The 16,627-nt window shown below is 44.6% G+C and overlaps 1 protein-coding gene across 1 annotated transcript in view; it reads right to left on the minus strand.

The window, feature by feature from the left end:
* Positions 1–5,922: 5,922 nt before the first annotated feature.
* AASDHPPT (aminoadipate-semialdehyde dehydrogenase-phosphopantetheinyl transferase) overlaps positions 5,923–16,627 on the minus strand; it is a 107,708-nt gene continuing 97,003 nt past the window's right edge. Inside the window, exon 6 of the mRNA XM_082248377.1 lies at positions 5,923–6,137. Within this exon, the coding sequence (XP_082104503.1) occupies positions 5,976–6,137 (162 nt within the window). The 3' untranslated portion in view covers positions 5,923–5,975. The remainder of the gene's footprint in view (positions 6,138–16,627) is intronic.

Raw genomic sequence — 16,627 nt, forward strand, 5'->3', positions numbered from 1 at the left:
AGGTATGTGCTAGTGGCTGGAAATCAATGAATTACACAATAGGTAAGTAAAGCAATATTTGGTTCTTTATTGCACTATATAAACAGGTTGTAAAAATAATATTGTGTACTCAGTAGCACATGACATAGCTCAGTGGCTAAAATATGAAATATAAATAATATACAACATGAACCATATTGGCATACATCTTTGGTGTTACAGTTTGGTTTCAAAAATAGCCATAATAGCATATTGGGGTTCCATAATAATAGAGTATACAGCATCGTGAGCTGACGCGTTTCGAGAGCTAAAGCTCCCTTCGTCAGAGATCAATGTATTCAAGATCTACAAGGAAACAATATGTTGGAGTTAGCAGTAAAAGGTAAAAGAATTTAAGTAGAAAAAGATTCAATGAAGTAATAGGGACTCAAAGGAGGACCGAATACTCACGGGTCGATAAAACTCAAATGGAAAATTTGACTTCTGTGTGGTAGCGGTAGACCGTGTCTGACCCAGGAGCTGACCCAGGAGCTGAAGGGTCCCGGTAGGATGCAAACCAGAGAGGGGTCCATGGTAGGTGGGTGGCGAGTATGCGGTGGCGAAATGCACCTTCCATAACTGTCATATATATAAGTAAAGTAGTAAGAGTGTAGCATATTGCTACCAATTGTTGTGGAAATAATCAAGTGGGTATTGGGTAGGAAGGGCTGGTGTTATGTAGTGAATGTAGAAGGGATCCCAATTGAGTGAAGGAAAGAGTAGACTGAAAAGGAAAACAGAATAAATGAAACACCAAGTGGCTATGTGATGGGAAGGAAATAGTAGGTAACAGTGTACCATGACCAGAAACCAAAAATGTGAGAGGAAACAAAGAGTGAGATCGTGAGCAGATGAGTGCTGGCCCGGGGAAAGTGGGTACTAGGGGAGGGTGTGGCCGTGAAGAGGGAAACAGGTAAAATATTCCAGTGACCAACCTACCATGTTAATCCGAAGCTAGCAGCAATCCTGGGACATTAGCGTCATGTAGCCGGTAATACACGGATCAGACAGAGCCAGGGCGTCCGTGATCTTGTGGAGGAGAGGACCTCCCGGCCCCGCAGATGTAAGAGCACGCAGCATCGCGGCGACGTCAGTAATAAAACTGACGCACAGCGCTGGAGGTGCGGCATGACGACGATGTAAAGGTGGACCTGCTCGTCCCAATGAGGGGGAGGGCGGGGACAGCAAGGGGGCGGAGCCTCCCTCTTCATACATCGCAGCTCCCGGGGCTAGAACAACCACCACTCAATCACACAGGAGCCAAATAGACCATTGGGAGATGCAGCACCCAGTGTGAAAACCATCACAAAAGGGGAACTCAATGAGTATTGTTGAATATTGAATACTGTAAAGAGTAAAAGCATAAAAAAGGGGGGGAGCACCAAGATTGAAAACAGTAGTAGTGACATCATCACTGTCCTGTACATAGCTTACACATAGAGCTGAGCCATGGGAGGAATCCAGCAGGCTCTCCCCATTACAGACTGGCTGCAGAAGACTACAGAAGGGGGTGTATACAAGACCAGTCACCCTGCACAAGGAGAGAGATGCAGTGCCGGTCTTTATTACAGGAAGCTCCTGCAAACTTTTACACTGGATTACTGCACAAATCTGGAAGAAATACACAATGAATACACGACTCTTATATGTGGATAATATTTGCTAATCCTGGTGTTCAGCCTTAAAGAGGAAGTAAACTCTCCCCCTATGAAGCTCTTTTATAAATAAGCCAGTATGGGAATGTATTCCAACACATTCTACATTAAAAATAACCCCCATTCATTTGTTTCTTACTGTATTGCAGAAAATTCTCCTTCCTGGGGTAAGCCAGTGCCATTTAAACTATTGACTTCTGACTCCATCTTGCAATTTAGTTCTGCCCTTTCTGCTAGTCCGATCTTTTATCTCGCGCATGCGCATTGGGTTCTTAGCAAGCCTTGTTTTAGTTCTGGGACCACTAGGTTAACTGTGTCCCGTGGCTCATCCCCGCTGCAGTTAGCCGTGATGTCCCGATGTTTACACCCCTCCCTGTGACATGTAAGGTCACTTAGGGTGTATCAGGAGACTGTAGTATCACGGTATCTCAGTGCTGTGCCGCACAGAGTGGATATGACAGACAGGGCATACATCTTTATGGACTGACGGCACAAAGAGCGCGCCACAAATCGGGTTAAAGATGAGCATGCGACAGTGATGTCAGCACATGCAACAGTACAGATTACAAGAAAACGGAGCAAGCAAGATGACATTTGCATACAGTGATTTTAACTGGTAGTGAGGTTTGATTTGGGCATAACTTATGGGGGAGAGTTTACTTCCTCTTTAACTACTTTAAGACCGGAAGGATTTGCCCCCTTAATGACCAGGCCACTTTTTTCAAATTGGCACTGCGTGACTTTAACCGACAATTGCGCGGTAGTGCGACACCGTACTCAAATGAAATTTACGTCCTTTTCTTCCCACAAATAGAGCTTTCTTTTGGTGGTATTTGATCACCTGTGCGATTTTTATATTTTGCGCTATACACAGAAAAAGTGACAATTCTAAAAAAAAAATCATCTTTTTTTTCACATTCTGCTATAGAACATTCCCAAAAAGAAAAATGTAAAAATCTAAATTTTTTAACATTTTAGGCCAATTTGTTTTCTGTTACATATTTTTGGTAAAAAAAAAACGCAATAAGCGTATTTTGATTGGTTTGCACAAAAGTTATTGCGTCTACTAACTACGGGAAAGATTTGTCATTTTTATTGTTTTTTTTTTAAAAAGCCGGCGATCTGCGTTTTTTTGCGGGACTGCGACATTGCGGCGGACAGATCGGACCCCTCACTGACATTTTTGACACTTTTGGGGGGACCAGTGACATTACTACAGTAATCAGTGCTAAAAATATGCACTGTTACTGTAATAATGACACTGGCAGGGAAGGGGTTAACATTGTGGGTGATCAAGGGGTCAAATGTGTACTTAGGGGAGTGATTCTAACTGTGTGGGGGGCGTGGCTTATGGAATAATCATAGAGACCTGTAATCCTATATAAAAGGATCACAGGGGCTCTATGATCATTCCAGAGAGAAGAACGGTCAGCTGTGTTTACAACAGCTGACCGTTCTTCTCTCTCAGCGGGGAATGATCGGGGGTGTCAGGCGGCAATCGGAGCTGCCTGCCTGCTGCATCGGCTTCCCCGCTGACGAGCTCGCCCCTACCCTCCTGTTTGCAACCGCCTTAGTTACGGCAATTCACGCAGGAGCGGCTGTCTGACGAAGTACATCCGCGGCGGGCGGTCGTAAAGAGGCTAAAGTAGTAAACCCAATCTTTAAAATGTCATATAAGCTCCAACATGTTAATGTCCATGTTCAATCGTGGCCGCTCTGCAGCGCGGACCACGGGTGGTGATGGCGCGCGGGGGGGGGGGGGAGCCTGCGCCATCACCACCCGTGGTCCACGCTGCAGAGCGGCCACGATTAAATTTGCATTCGCCCATTTTTTATTCAACTTAGCTGTAAGTGTTCTACCTTTTCTTAATAGTCGTTTAAGAGGTAATGCACTATTGCCTGTTCCATTATTTTTTGGGCACTATGGTGAATTAAGGTGAACAAGAGGACGTGCAAACACCAAATCCCTCTTGGCACCCACGTGTAAAGAAAAGAGAGGTAATACCCTTACCAACTCAACATAATAAAACACTTGAGAAGATGACACCAGCCAGTGTAATAGATATGAAGTCCCAACCTTTCACTCTTCCACCCGATATGTGGTATATCAAAACTCTTACCAAAGGCAAGTATTTCACAGGTCAGATGGTGAGTGATAATGTTCTCCAAATCATCAGGCAAATTATCCAGAGTAGCAGGCAGTGAATTTTCTTGTAAATCTTATTCTGACTCCTGTTGCTGTATGGGGGTTGGTCTCTCTCCTGTACCCCTCACACTCAGTGACAGATAGTGCCCAAAAAAGAATGGAACAGGCAATAGTGCATTACCTCTTAAACGACTATTAAGAAAAGGTAGAACACTTACAGTTAAGTTGAATAAATAGGCGAATGCAAATTCAATCGTGGCCGCTCTGCAGCGCGGACCACGGGTGGTAATGGCGCAGGGGGGGGGGGGAGCCTGCCTAAACTGGTGTACAATATGCAGATTTAGGGCTCTTTCACACGGGCGATCCGATCAGATCCGCCTGTCAGTTTTTTAGGCGGATCTGATCGGATGCTCCATGCAGCTCTATGGGGCAGCGGGTGTCAGAGGAGACACCTCCGCTGACACCCGCTGCGATACGTATCCGATCCTGTCCGTGAAATCTGGACGGATGGAAACCCTATTTTTCCATCCGTTCAGGGATCGGATGAGAGCGGACAGGCGGTCCGCTCTCATCTGATCCCCCATAGAGAGCAGCGGGGGCTGTGACAGCTCCCTCTCCGCACTGCAAGCGGAGACAGAGCTGTCATCCGCCGGCTCAGCGGGGATTGGCGGATCGATCCCCGCTGAGCAGCACGGATCCGCCTACGGAGGCGGACCGTGTGAAAGAGCCCTAAGGCACGTTTTTTCAGCAGCTTTTTCGTACCAGGAGTAAAAGCGGTTCAGAGGTTAATATTCTGGCATATTTAACCTTATCGATTGGAAATGTAACCTGTGTTTTCTCCAAGGCCTGTACAGGATCTAAATTCCTTTTTCTTTTACTCAAAAATGTTGCTTTTGGGGTTTGTAGACAGAAGCCACCAGATTCAATACAAGCTTGCATAGAATAAGTGTGGTTTTAAAGGCAATATATAGTGGTTTGGCATATATCTTATGTATTTTGGTCTGGATTTAACAAAATTTTTTTTTTAGTCTGGCAAATTTGTATTACCAAATATATGCATATGCCATATATTGATATGTTTACCAGGCTACCCTCAACTGCTTTACAGAAAAAGCCCTGTTTTTTTAGATCTAAATAGCTGAAGCCAAAATAGCATAGGCAAGTAACTTAAAATGATGACCCCTGAATGCCTGTTGTGTGCAAACAGGGCCATAATGAAGTTTCAATCAGAGAGCGAGAGTCTAAAGGTAAACCGGTTCTGTTCATGTTTTTTTTTAAAACATATACTGTGGTCTGATACTGCTGCACTATGCCTGTCATATAACATTTAATGTTAAATGGCAGATGCTCTTTAAGTAGTTACGTGGTGCATGCAAATGTTAACAGGTCACTTTAAGTCTTACAGCCCCAGTGCCAAATGCAGATCTAATATCGTATCACTCCACCTTATGGTGTCTATGATGATTTTGTCCACATCTCATGACAAGTGCAATGTCTTCAGATTTATTCATTTGTGAGCAGAAAGAGCAAGCCATTTAGTTTTAGGAAAAAGGGGAGCAATCAATCAGCATTTCTGCATTTGATAACTACTGCACCCCTTAGAGAAAAGTCCCACCAGGAATGTCTGTAAAGGACATACACTTGCATACTCTGACAATACAAAAATATATATTTCTGAACACATCTTTTTGGGAAAATATGGTCTAGTGGTGGGATTACACATTTACCACTGTGGCTATATTTACATTTTGACTTTTCACACATGGAGAAGTGTGGCATTACACTAAGCTTCTGCAACTAAATAAATGTGCCGAATTACAATTGGCTATTTTTCCTATATTTCATCTGAAATGAAAACCTGCCACTTTATCACCAACAGAGCAGGCCACACTAAACCAGAAATAATTATTTGAATCAGGGACAAATTAGAAAAGGAACCTCTCTCAAAGCTGCAAGTCCCTGTAATATTTCCCCCCTATCTTTGTGCTTACTTGTTACTTTACAACTCTTGTTACTTGTTTTTATGCATTTCAGGTCGACATTGTGACAGTTCAACAATTATTATTTAGGCAAACATTCAGGAAAATGCACCAAAATAGTCTTTTTCTAATCTTGATAAACCGGCTTTGAAAATCCAAAAAGGTTGCAGGCTTCTGTCATGACTTTGATGATGGCTTGGCACTTTGGCGCTGGGGAAGTTCCTGTTTGGAAGTAAAGCTATCCCAATAGCTGGGGTCTTCATCAGAGAGTGGAACCGCTGAGGCCATAAGGTCTTCGTAGGTGAGAACTGTAAATGGTGTAACTGATCTCTTTACATTCTGATTATAAAGAGAAGGAACAGTACAAAATAAATAAACAATATCAATCACTTTGTATGCAGATTAATTTTTACAACAAAACCATACTCATATTTACATGGGCAGTTTCAGTTACAATTAGATTTTCCTATGTTTTATATGATGTCACCAGGACTAGATAAATCCTGAAAAGGATTCAAAATCCTCAAACAAATGTAGGGGGTTTTGCCAATGTGCCCCTTTAAAGTTGAACTCTAGGCAGATGTACAAGACAAAAATAAATGCAGCATTTGATTCTATAAAGCAGAGCTAAAGTTACATCTTAAAAATGCTAACATATAAACTATATTACCAAAAGTATTGGGACTCCCTGCTTTTACACGCAGCGAGTTTTGGGTAGAGGAACTTGACTGGCCTGCAGAGTCCTGACCTCAACCTAATAAAACACCTTTGGGATGAATTAGAGCGGAGACTGTGAGCCAAGCCTTCTCATCCACATCAGTGCCTGACCTCATAAATGCGCTTCTGAAAGAATGGTCAAACATTGCCATAGACACAATCCTAAACCTTTTAGGCAACCTTCTCAGAAGAGTTGAAGCTGTTATAGCTGCAACGGGTGGGCCAACTCAATATTGAACCCTACGGACTAAGACTGGGATGCCATTAAAGTAAGCTGCCACAAACCCAACCCTGAAACCAGGGATGCAATATATATAACAAGAGAAAGATGTTTGTATAGGGCGCTACCTGTTGGAGCAGTTGTTTCCAAAAGAGAGAAAAGGGTGCAAAACCCCTACACAAGCTATATGTGCACAAGAGTTCAGTGATGAGTGAAGTGCTGAGAAAGCTTGTGAAAGGGGTGGGTTGGCAACCACCCATTTAAGAATAAAGTGCTCTGTGCAATTAAATAAATAAATGACTGCTCATATACATAAAAACATGAAATAAAAAAGGTGCACACAGAGTGTCATAATTTAATGCCTGATGGCAGTGCCAGTGAAACACAAGTAATATGCGAAAACAAGTGAACAATAGTGTTAATTAAAAATGTCACTGACAGGTAGATAAAAATATATATAAAAAAACACTTAGTATGTGGTGTATACAACCGTGATTGGGTGATATTAAACCATGAAATAAAATGATTGTAGAAAAAAGTGCCACTTGTAGGTAACACTCTCACCCTGTTACCCTCTTCTGGGCCAAGTATACAGACAAGCCGCAGAGAGGGGGGTTCATTTGCAGATGGTTCCGGGGTTCCTTCAGGCTAGAGTGAGCCGCTATGGGAGCTGCCTCCCTCCAAAAAGTGGATCTGTGGTACTCAACAGGTAGCTCCAACAGGTAGCGCCCTATACAAACTGCTTTCTCTTGTTACATTATTTAATTTGTACACCAAAAGCAACAAATGCACAGCTCAGTCTATATACCAATGTTCAGGAGTAAATGCTGAATACAGGGTTGTAGCAACTTCTGTGCTCATGTGTGGGAGTAATATCACCCATTATTGCCCTATATTGAAGACTGGGAGAAGATGGCAGCAGTGGCAGCAGAATAAGGGGGAAAGAAGAAGACCTAGCATCGCTGGAGGAAGACTCACTATATACAGGTGAAATATACAAAGGAGAGCTGTGTTAACCTGCCAAAGGCTCTGTGGGTTTGTCTATCCATTCCTGAGCTTTACACAGATCCCTTATACAACACAGCCAGGTAGATAACCCCACTTACAGTTAATGTGTATGTAAAACATAACAATGAACTATACCATTGAAAGTGTTTTGCTATCTCTCTCTTATAAATACAACTTGTTGATTTTGCCTGATATTCATGGGACATCAACAGTTATTTTTCTGTATTTGCAGCATGTTAAATGGAGAAAACATAAAGGAATGTGAATGTAATTGCAGAGAAAATATGTATTTTTAAATTTTGCCATACGCTTTAAAGCGATAGTAAACAGCAAAAAAAAAAAAAAAAAAAAAATTCTTCCTGCAAGTTAAGAGCATAATGTGCTAGTATACATCACTAGTACATTATGAAAGACTTACTTTAAAACAAAGCCCTCTGTCACCACTGACAGTGGTTCCAACGTCACCCGGTCTTTCTATCATGTTTGTTGGCTCCGGCTGTTTGAATGTACGAGTCACGGCATAGCTCTCTCAATGGACGGCATGCACATGCGCCGGCTGATGTCACTGGCAATACTAAATTAAATATCTCCTAAACAGTGCAGGTTTAGGAGATATTTACTGTACCTAAAGGTAAGCCTTATTATAGGCTTACTTGTGGGTATAAATAAATAAAATTTACTACTGCTTTAAGGAATAAAATGATGCCTTCTTTCCATTCCTGCCTTCTGACTGGACAGAGAAAGATTAGCAGCAGACCGATGAGGTCACCTCTTTGTTTACTCTTATTAACATGTAAACTCATATGCATTAATGATTAAGAAATACTGAAGTGCATTAGTGTGTGTGTGTTTTATATCTGCTTGTAGTTAATTATTTTAATACATTTAGGCAAATAAAGTTAGTTTGCAAACATAACCTTTCCTCTTCGTTTCCTGTCCTTTAAGAGCGGTCATGAAATGCCCAGATAGTTTACATGTCTTTTTTTTTACATTAGTCTCCATATGCCTGCCATCTCTTCCTGGAGCTCTGGGGGTTCTGCAAGTAGCAAGTTACATTAAATTAGATGCTTTCTGCATCCATCTGGATGTGCATGCTTCTAAAGGTTTGAAGAGGTCACAAGGGATATTCTGTGCAGTGATATCTTGGAGGATTCCTTGTTTCTGCAGTGTATCTCCCTCCCTCCTTCTCTCATACATGCTTCTTCAGCCTGATTTGTATGCTAGTAAAAATACTGAAGTCACAAGATTGAAATATCCAGAGGTTTAGATAACTGTACTTTATTTTTATTTATTACATGTACTTATATAGCGCCGTCAATTTACGCAGCGCTTTTACATATATATATATATATATATATATATATATATATATTGAACATTCACATCAGTTCCTGCCCTCAAGGAGCTTACAATTTAGGGTCCCTAACTCACATACACATACTAGGGCCAATTTATCAAGGTGCCAATTAGCCTACTAGCATGTCTTTGGAGTGTGGGGGGAAACCATAGTACCTGGAGGGAACCCGGAGAAAACCCACACAGGCACAGGGAGAGCATGCAAACTCCAGGCAGGTAGTGCCATAGTTGGGTCTCTAACCGACGACTCTAGTGCTGCTAGGCAGATGTGCTAACCACTTAGCCACTGTACTGCCCACTTATGGTATAAAGTTTTAAAACAAAGGTGTGTGCTATATATATATATATATATATATATATATGAAAGTCCTCAAATTTTATCCAACCCCCTTTACCCCCCACACATACATTTACAAATGTGCATGGTGGGGGAGCTACAGGTAGGTGAATTTGAGGATTTTCTTTTTATTTACATTTATATAAATATATATATATATATATATATATATATATATATATATATATATATATATATATATATATATACACACAGTGGGTACGGAAAGTATTCAGACCCCCTTAAATTCTATTCAGACCCCCTTAAATTTTTCACTCTTTGTTATATTGCAGCCATTTGCTAAAATCATTTAGGTTCATTCTTCTTCCTCATGAATGTACACATAGCACCCCATACTGACAGGAAAACACATAATTGTTGACATTGTTGCAGATTTATTAAAAAAGAAAAACTGAAATATCACATGGTCCTAAGTATTCAGACCCTTCGCTCAGTATTTAGTAGAAGCCCCCTTTTGATCTAATACAGTCAGGAGTCTTTTTGGTAAAGATGCAACAAGTCTTTCACACCTGGATTTGGGGATCCTCTGCCATTCCTCCTTGCAGATCCTCTCCAGTTCTGTCAGGTTGGATGGTAAACGTTGGTGGACAGCCATTTTTAGGTCTCTCCAGAGATGCTCAATTGGGTTTAAGTCAGGGCTCTGGCTGGGCCATTCAAGAACAGTCACGGAGTTGTTGTGAAGCCACTCCTTCGTTATTTTAGCTGTGTGCTTAGGGTCATTGTCTTGTTGGAAGGTAAACCTTTGGCTGAGTCTGAGTTCCAGAGCACTCTGGAGAAGGTTTTTGTCCAGGATATCCCTGTACTTGGCCGCATTCATCTTTCCCTCAATTGCAACCAGTCGTCCTGTCCCTGCAGCTGAAAAACACCCCCACAGCATGATACTGCCACCACCATGCTTCACTGTTGGGACTGTATTGGACAGGTGATGACCAGTGCCTGGTTTTCTCCACACATACCACTTAGAATTAAGGCCAAAAAATCGGATTTTTGTAAGATCTTACCGTAAAATCCTTTTCTCTTAGCTCATTGACAGACGTAGTCTTCTTGATTCACAAGAACTGGGTTATGCTGCCCTCTACAGGAGTAGGACTAGGCAGAAAGAAAAAACGTTCTGGCTCCACCCTAGGGGCAGTCCCAGAGGGTATATCCTCTTCCTGTCTGCTACAGAGAATCAGTTCTGTCACAAAGCAGCAACAGAGAATTTAACCCAACCCAACTCAATGATAGAGGGGCGGGTACTACGTCTGTCAATGAGCTAAGAGAAAAGGATTTTACGGTAAGATCTTACAAAAATCCGATTTTCTCTGTCGCTCATTGACAGACGTAGTCTTCTTGATTCACAAGAACTGGGACATCCAGAAGCAGTGCCACAAATGAGGGGTGGGATTGACAGAAATCAAAATCCAATCTAGAAGGCCCAACCGGAGCCAACCAGAAGTATCAAAGGACTCATCGAGTAAACAGATGAGACCTACCCCACAAATCCTCGAGGTAGACCAACAGTCTCCTCAAACAGTAGCCTGCAGGAACCTTGCGGCCAGAAGAGGCATCTGACGATGCCATCACATAAACCTTATACAATATTGTAAAGGTATGAACCGACGACTAAACAGTCGCCTTGAAAACCTGAACCACTGACGCCTGATGGCAGAAGGTCCAGGAAACTCTAAGCGCCCGAGTAGAATGCGCCTTAACAGGGAACGGGGGATCCCGACCCTTAGATAAAATAAGCCTATACCACTGTCTGTCTGATCCATCTAAAGATGGTCGCAGCAGAACAGGCAACCCCTTCTTAGGGCCATCCGTGATCACAAACAGTGAATCCGTCTTACAAATTGAATCCGTAGTATTCAAATATATCCTGATCGCCCGAACTACATCCAAGGAATGCCATGCAAATTCTCGAGGATGATTGGGCTAAGGACATAGGAAGGACAATACACTGTCCTCATTCAATGAAACTTTGAAACCACCTTAGGAAGGAAGGATGGATTCGGATGAAGAACAACCTTATCCCTATGAACCACCAGATCTGGGGAACAACAGGATAATGCAGCCAGTTCTGACACCCTGCGTGCAGAAGTGATAGCCACCAAGAAGACCACCTTCTGGGATAAAGTAAGCAAGGGAATCTCCCTGATATTTTCAAAGGGAGGTGTCTGAAGAACCGACAGCACCAAATTAAGATCCCAGGATGGTAACGGCGCGTGCACTGGCGGAGCCAGGTGTCGCACCCCCTGGATGAAATTCCGCACCAAGGAATGAGTAGACAAAGGCTTCTGAAAGAAGATAGCAAATGCTGAAAACCAGACCCTTGATAACACTCAAGGCCAGCTTCTGCTCAACTCCCTGTTGCAGAAAGGCCAATATTCGGGCTACCGAATAAAGATGTAGATGGAACCCAAGGGATTCACACCACACAATATAAGACTTCCATGTACGATGATAATCTTTCTGGAAGTCGCTTTCCTTGTTTTAACTAGAGTAGGAATAACTGAAGCTGACAATCCCTTGTCCTTCAGCACCTGGGTCTCAATAACCAGGCCGTTTAAAACCAGCGATCGTAAAGCAGGATGGAAGATCGGTCCCTGAGACAGTAGATCCTCCCTGAGAGGAAGTCTCCACGGGACGTCCGCCACCAGTCTGACCAAGTCGGCGTATCAAGCTCGACGAGGCCAGTCCGGAGCTGCCAGGATTACTGGAATTCCTTCCTCCTCTATCCTGCGAAGAAGTCTTGGCAGTAACCCAAGAGGAGGGAAGGCATACATTAGCTGGTATTGCCCCCACGGGGTGACCAGTGCGTCTGCGGTCTCTGCTAGAGGATAGCGGGAGCGAGCCACGAATCTCTGTACTTTTCTGTTGAATCGTGATGCCAACAGATCCACATCCGGGGTGCCCCAACGTAGGCACAACTGGTGGAAAACTTCTGGATGGAGGGACCATTCCCCCTGATCCGGAGTCTGATGGCTGAGATAATCTGCCTGCCAATTTTCCACCCCCGGAATGAACACCGCAGAGATAGCTGGAACAAATCGTTCCGCCCAGCGAAGAATGCAAGCCACTTCTTTGGCCGCTCGGACACTTTTGGTGCCCCCCTGGTGATTGACATAAGCCACGGCCGTGGCGTTGTCCAACTGGATCCGAACCGGGCTGCCCTGGAGCTGCTCGGTCCAGTGAATCAGACAAAGTCTGATCGCTCTCAGTTCCAATACATTTATCGTTAACCTGGATTCTTCCGGGGACCAAAGTCCCTGAACGGATAACTGACCGAGAATTCCTCCCCATCCGGATAGGCTGGCATCCGTGGTCACTATCGTCCAATATATTGGCAGAAATGACTTTCCCTGGCTGAGCATCGGAGACCGAAGCCACCAGACCAGAGACTCTCTGGTCTGTTTGCTCAATTGGATCCGATAGTCCAGGGACTCCGGATTCCGATTCCATCTGAGAAGAATCTCTTGCTGAAGAATTCGGGTATGGGACTGGGCAAATGGGACTGCTTCGAAGGAAGCCACCATCAACCCCAGAACCCTCATGCAAGTCCGAAGGGAAGACCAGCTGTTGGATAGTAACAACTGGACTGCTGATTGTGTCTAGAATTAGACCCAGATATTCGAGCCTCTGGGTGGGAACCAGAAATGACTTTTGCTGGTTCACCAGCCACCCGAATACCTCTAAAGAAATTATAGTAATTTCTATGTTTTGTAGCAGGGTCTGAGGAGACTCTGCATGAAGCAGGAGATCGTCTAGGTAACCTAGAATCGATATGCCTCTTTGGCGCAGTAGTGCCAACATTGGGGTCAACACCTTCGTGAAGACCCGAGGAGCCGTGGCGAAACCGAAAGGTAACGCCACAAACTGATAGTGGTTCTCTTCTACGGAAAAGCGTAGAAACCGCTGATGTCCTGCGAAAATGGGAATGTGAAGATAGGCGTCCTTGATGTCTATGGACGCTAGGACATCCCCTGGATGCAGGAAGGCTGCTACTGTGCGAATGGATTCCATCTTGAATTTCCTTATGTTGAGAAAGGAATTGAGTGCCCTTAAGTCCAGAATTGGACGCACTTTGCCCTCTTTACTGGGTATTGTAAATAGGTTTGAATAAAACCCTTGAAAACGTTCTGTCCAAGGAACGTGGACTACCACTCCTTGTTGTAGTAAATCCGTGACTGCTCTCGGCAGATCTTCTAAACGATCCGGGGATAGTCGGATATTGGAAGGGAAGAATCGCGCCGGTGGGAGAGATCGAAACTCGATCTTGTACCCTGACCTTATGACTTCGCAAACCCACTTGTCCGGGATTCTGGAAAGCCATGGATCCGGGAACCGGCGAAGACGTCCCCCCACCCCAATTATGGGTGGGGGCGCACCTTCAGGCTTTGGACGATTTATCTTCAGGTCTGGAGGGGGCGGGCTTTTGCTTGCCCGACCAACGTCCCCTGAAGCCTCCTGAAGGAACTTTGGAGGACTTAATTTTTTCACCCGCGGGAAAAAACTTTTTTGTGAGCAGAGAAAGAAGGCCCTCGTCTTTGACGAGTTCCTTTACCCTTAACATTTTGCGGTAAAAAGGTGCTCTTTCCACCCGTGAGATCCTTACTGATCTCATCTAAGTTGGCTCCAAATAGACGCTCTCCTAAAAAGGGGATATTAGCCAATGCTTTTTTGGAACCTTGGTCGGCTAACCAACCTTTTAGCCACAGTGTACGCCTGAGAACCACTGCTGAAACTGATGCTCGCGCCAATAATGGAGTGGCGTCTAACGCCGCATCACACACAAACTGTAACCCCTGTATCATTTGTTCCAACAAATCTGATACCGCCTGAGGGACCTCTTCTAAGTCCCGGCGTAACCACTTGGTCCATTCAGTTACAGTCTGCGAAACCAGTCCAATAGCAATTATTGGTCTGAAAGCTGATCCAATCAAGGAAAACATGGTGCGAGACATAGCTTCTATCTTGCGATCCACTGGATCTTTAAAAGATGGAGCGTCTTCTAAAGGAATAACCGTGGCTTTATTCAATCTAGCAATTGGTGAATCCACCACAGGTGGTTCTGTCCATTTCTTAATGAGGGTTTCCTCAACGGATAACGCCTGTTAATGCGTTTAGAAATAGCAGAGGTGCGTTTTGGCAGACTCCATTCTTCTTTGATTGGATTGCCAAAACATTTGGGCAATGGAAAAACCTTCGCCATTTTCATGCGTTTTTTAGTCCCAAAAGGGATTTCAGTTTCAGCTATTTCCGACGGAATACCCTGTAATCTTAAGGTTTCTTGAACAGATACAATGAGTGCATTTACCAATGCTTCCTCTCGGGCTATGGCTGATGCCGAAACATCCTCCTCACTGTCTGAAGAGACAGTCCCCGAGACACCAATCCCAGATGAAGTACCTGCAACTGCAGAAATAGGCTCAGAGTCTGAATCCGAAGTTTCAGATAATAAGGGGTTAGGCGGGGGTCGCTTTCTTGCGCCCTGTCCCTGACAAGCCACTTCCACCCGGGACACAAAAGTTTCCATAATAGCTGACAATGATTCAACCGTCAGTGGGGTGCTGGAGGATCCTGCAGACACCTCGAGGGGATCCGGTGGAGATACATGAGTGGCAGGGTCCATGTTAATTCAGGACACCTCTGCCAGAAAAAACAAAAAACTTTCTTTTTTTTTTTTTTTTAAATAAAAAAATACCTCTTTTTTTTTTTTTATGTGTCTCCCCCTAGCGCAATAGCGCCCCTCAGAGTACCTGCTTCTCGATCCCCACAGAGAGAGAGAGGGACCCCCAAGGCTCACCACCCGATGCAGAGAAGTTTCCAACCAACTGTCTTTTACAGACTGGAAAGAGCAGTGTTCGTTTTCCCGGGTAGAAGGACGTGGCTCCGCCCCCTGTGTACGCCTTCCGGCGTTCCCAGCTCTCCACGAGACAGCTGGGCTCATCAAACATGGCCGCCCCCATACAGGAGACAATAGACTCCAAAAACATGGCGGCCGGCGTGACCTGAGGACATACATGCACCTGGTCTACGGCAAAATGGCGGCGGACCGCCGAAATCGTTTTTCCCAGCACATCCACCTGCATCTCTGCTAAGTGGCGGTTTATCGATCTGCAGGAGGTACACTACAATTAAGGTAGGATTATACCTCCTATGTCTGCTGTAATACTACAGTCTGCTGGGTAGAGTGTTAGCTCTCAACCAAGTCCACTTCCCACCAAACACATACTGTATTTACAAGGGGGACTTTTAGTGTCAGATATATACTGACCATGTATGGAGGGGCCCATAATTCATACTGCCTCATAACGAGGAAAAAAGGGAACGTTTACTCACCATACCGAACCGACAGGCACCCTCTCTTCACAATACCCTCTCCACCGGGGTGGGGGGTTGTGGACCACTCCGGACGCCTCGACTCTGTGGTTCCTGGCGTCCAAGCGAGACTTTTAACTCGCAAGGTCAGTCCCTCCACTGGGACTCCGTCGCGGCCGACCCAGCGCGGAGCTCTGGTCTGCACGCGCTCGTAGGCAGAAACCGGGGTGACCACTGGATCTCAACATCCAGCCCGTCGCCCGGCCCCGCATACTTACTTGAATGTGTCGCGGCCGACCAAGCGCAATGCAATGGTCTGCGCGCGCTCGTAGGCCGGCTGGGGTGACCACTAGTGTCGCCCAGTCCGGCGTTTTTGCTTGAAGATCTCACAGGAAAAAAACACCGGAGAAAACTACCTAAAAAATATTTTTTCTAAAGAAAAAATCTTGCCAGGACCAAAAAGATCCCAGCAAGGAACTTAGGTCCTTACTCCTGACTAGACAGAAAAAAACTGATTCTCTGTAGCAGACAGGAAGAGGATATACCCTCTGGGACTGCCCCTAGGGTGGAGCCAGAACGTTTTTTCTTTCTGCCTAGTCCTACTCCTGTAGAGGGCAGCATAACCCAGTTCTTGTGAATCAAGAAGACTACGTCTGTCAATGAGCGTCAGAGAAAGTTCTATTTTGGTCTCATCAGACCAGAGAATCTTATTTCTCACCATCTTGGAGTCCTTCAGGTGTTTTTTAGCAAACTCCATGCGGGCTTTCATGTGTCTTACACTGAGGAGAGGCTTCCGTCGGGCCACTCTGCCATAAAGCCCCGACTGGTGGAGGGCTGCAGTGATGGTTGACTTTCTACAACTTTCTC

Source organism: Pelophylax lessonae (genome assembly GCF_965119305.1).
Source record: "Pelophylax lessonae genome assembly, chromosome: 2".
NCBI classification, from domain to species: domain Eukaryota; kingdom Metazoa; phylum Chordata; class Amphibia; order Anura; family Ranidae; genus Pelophylax; species Pelophylax lessonae.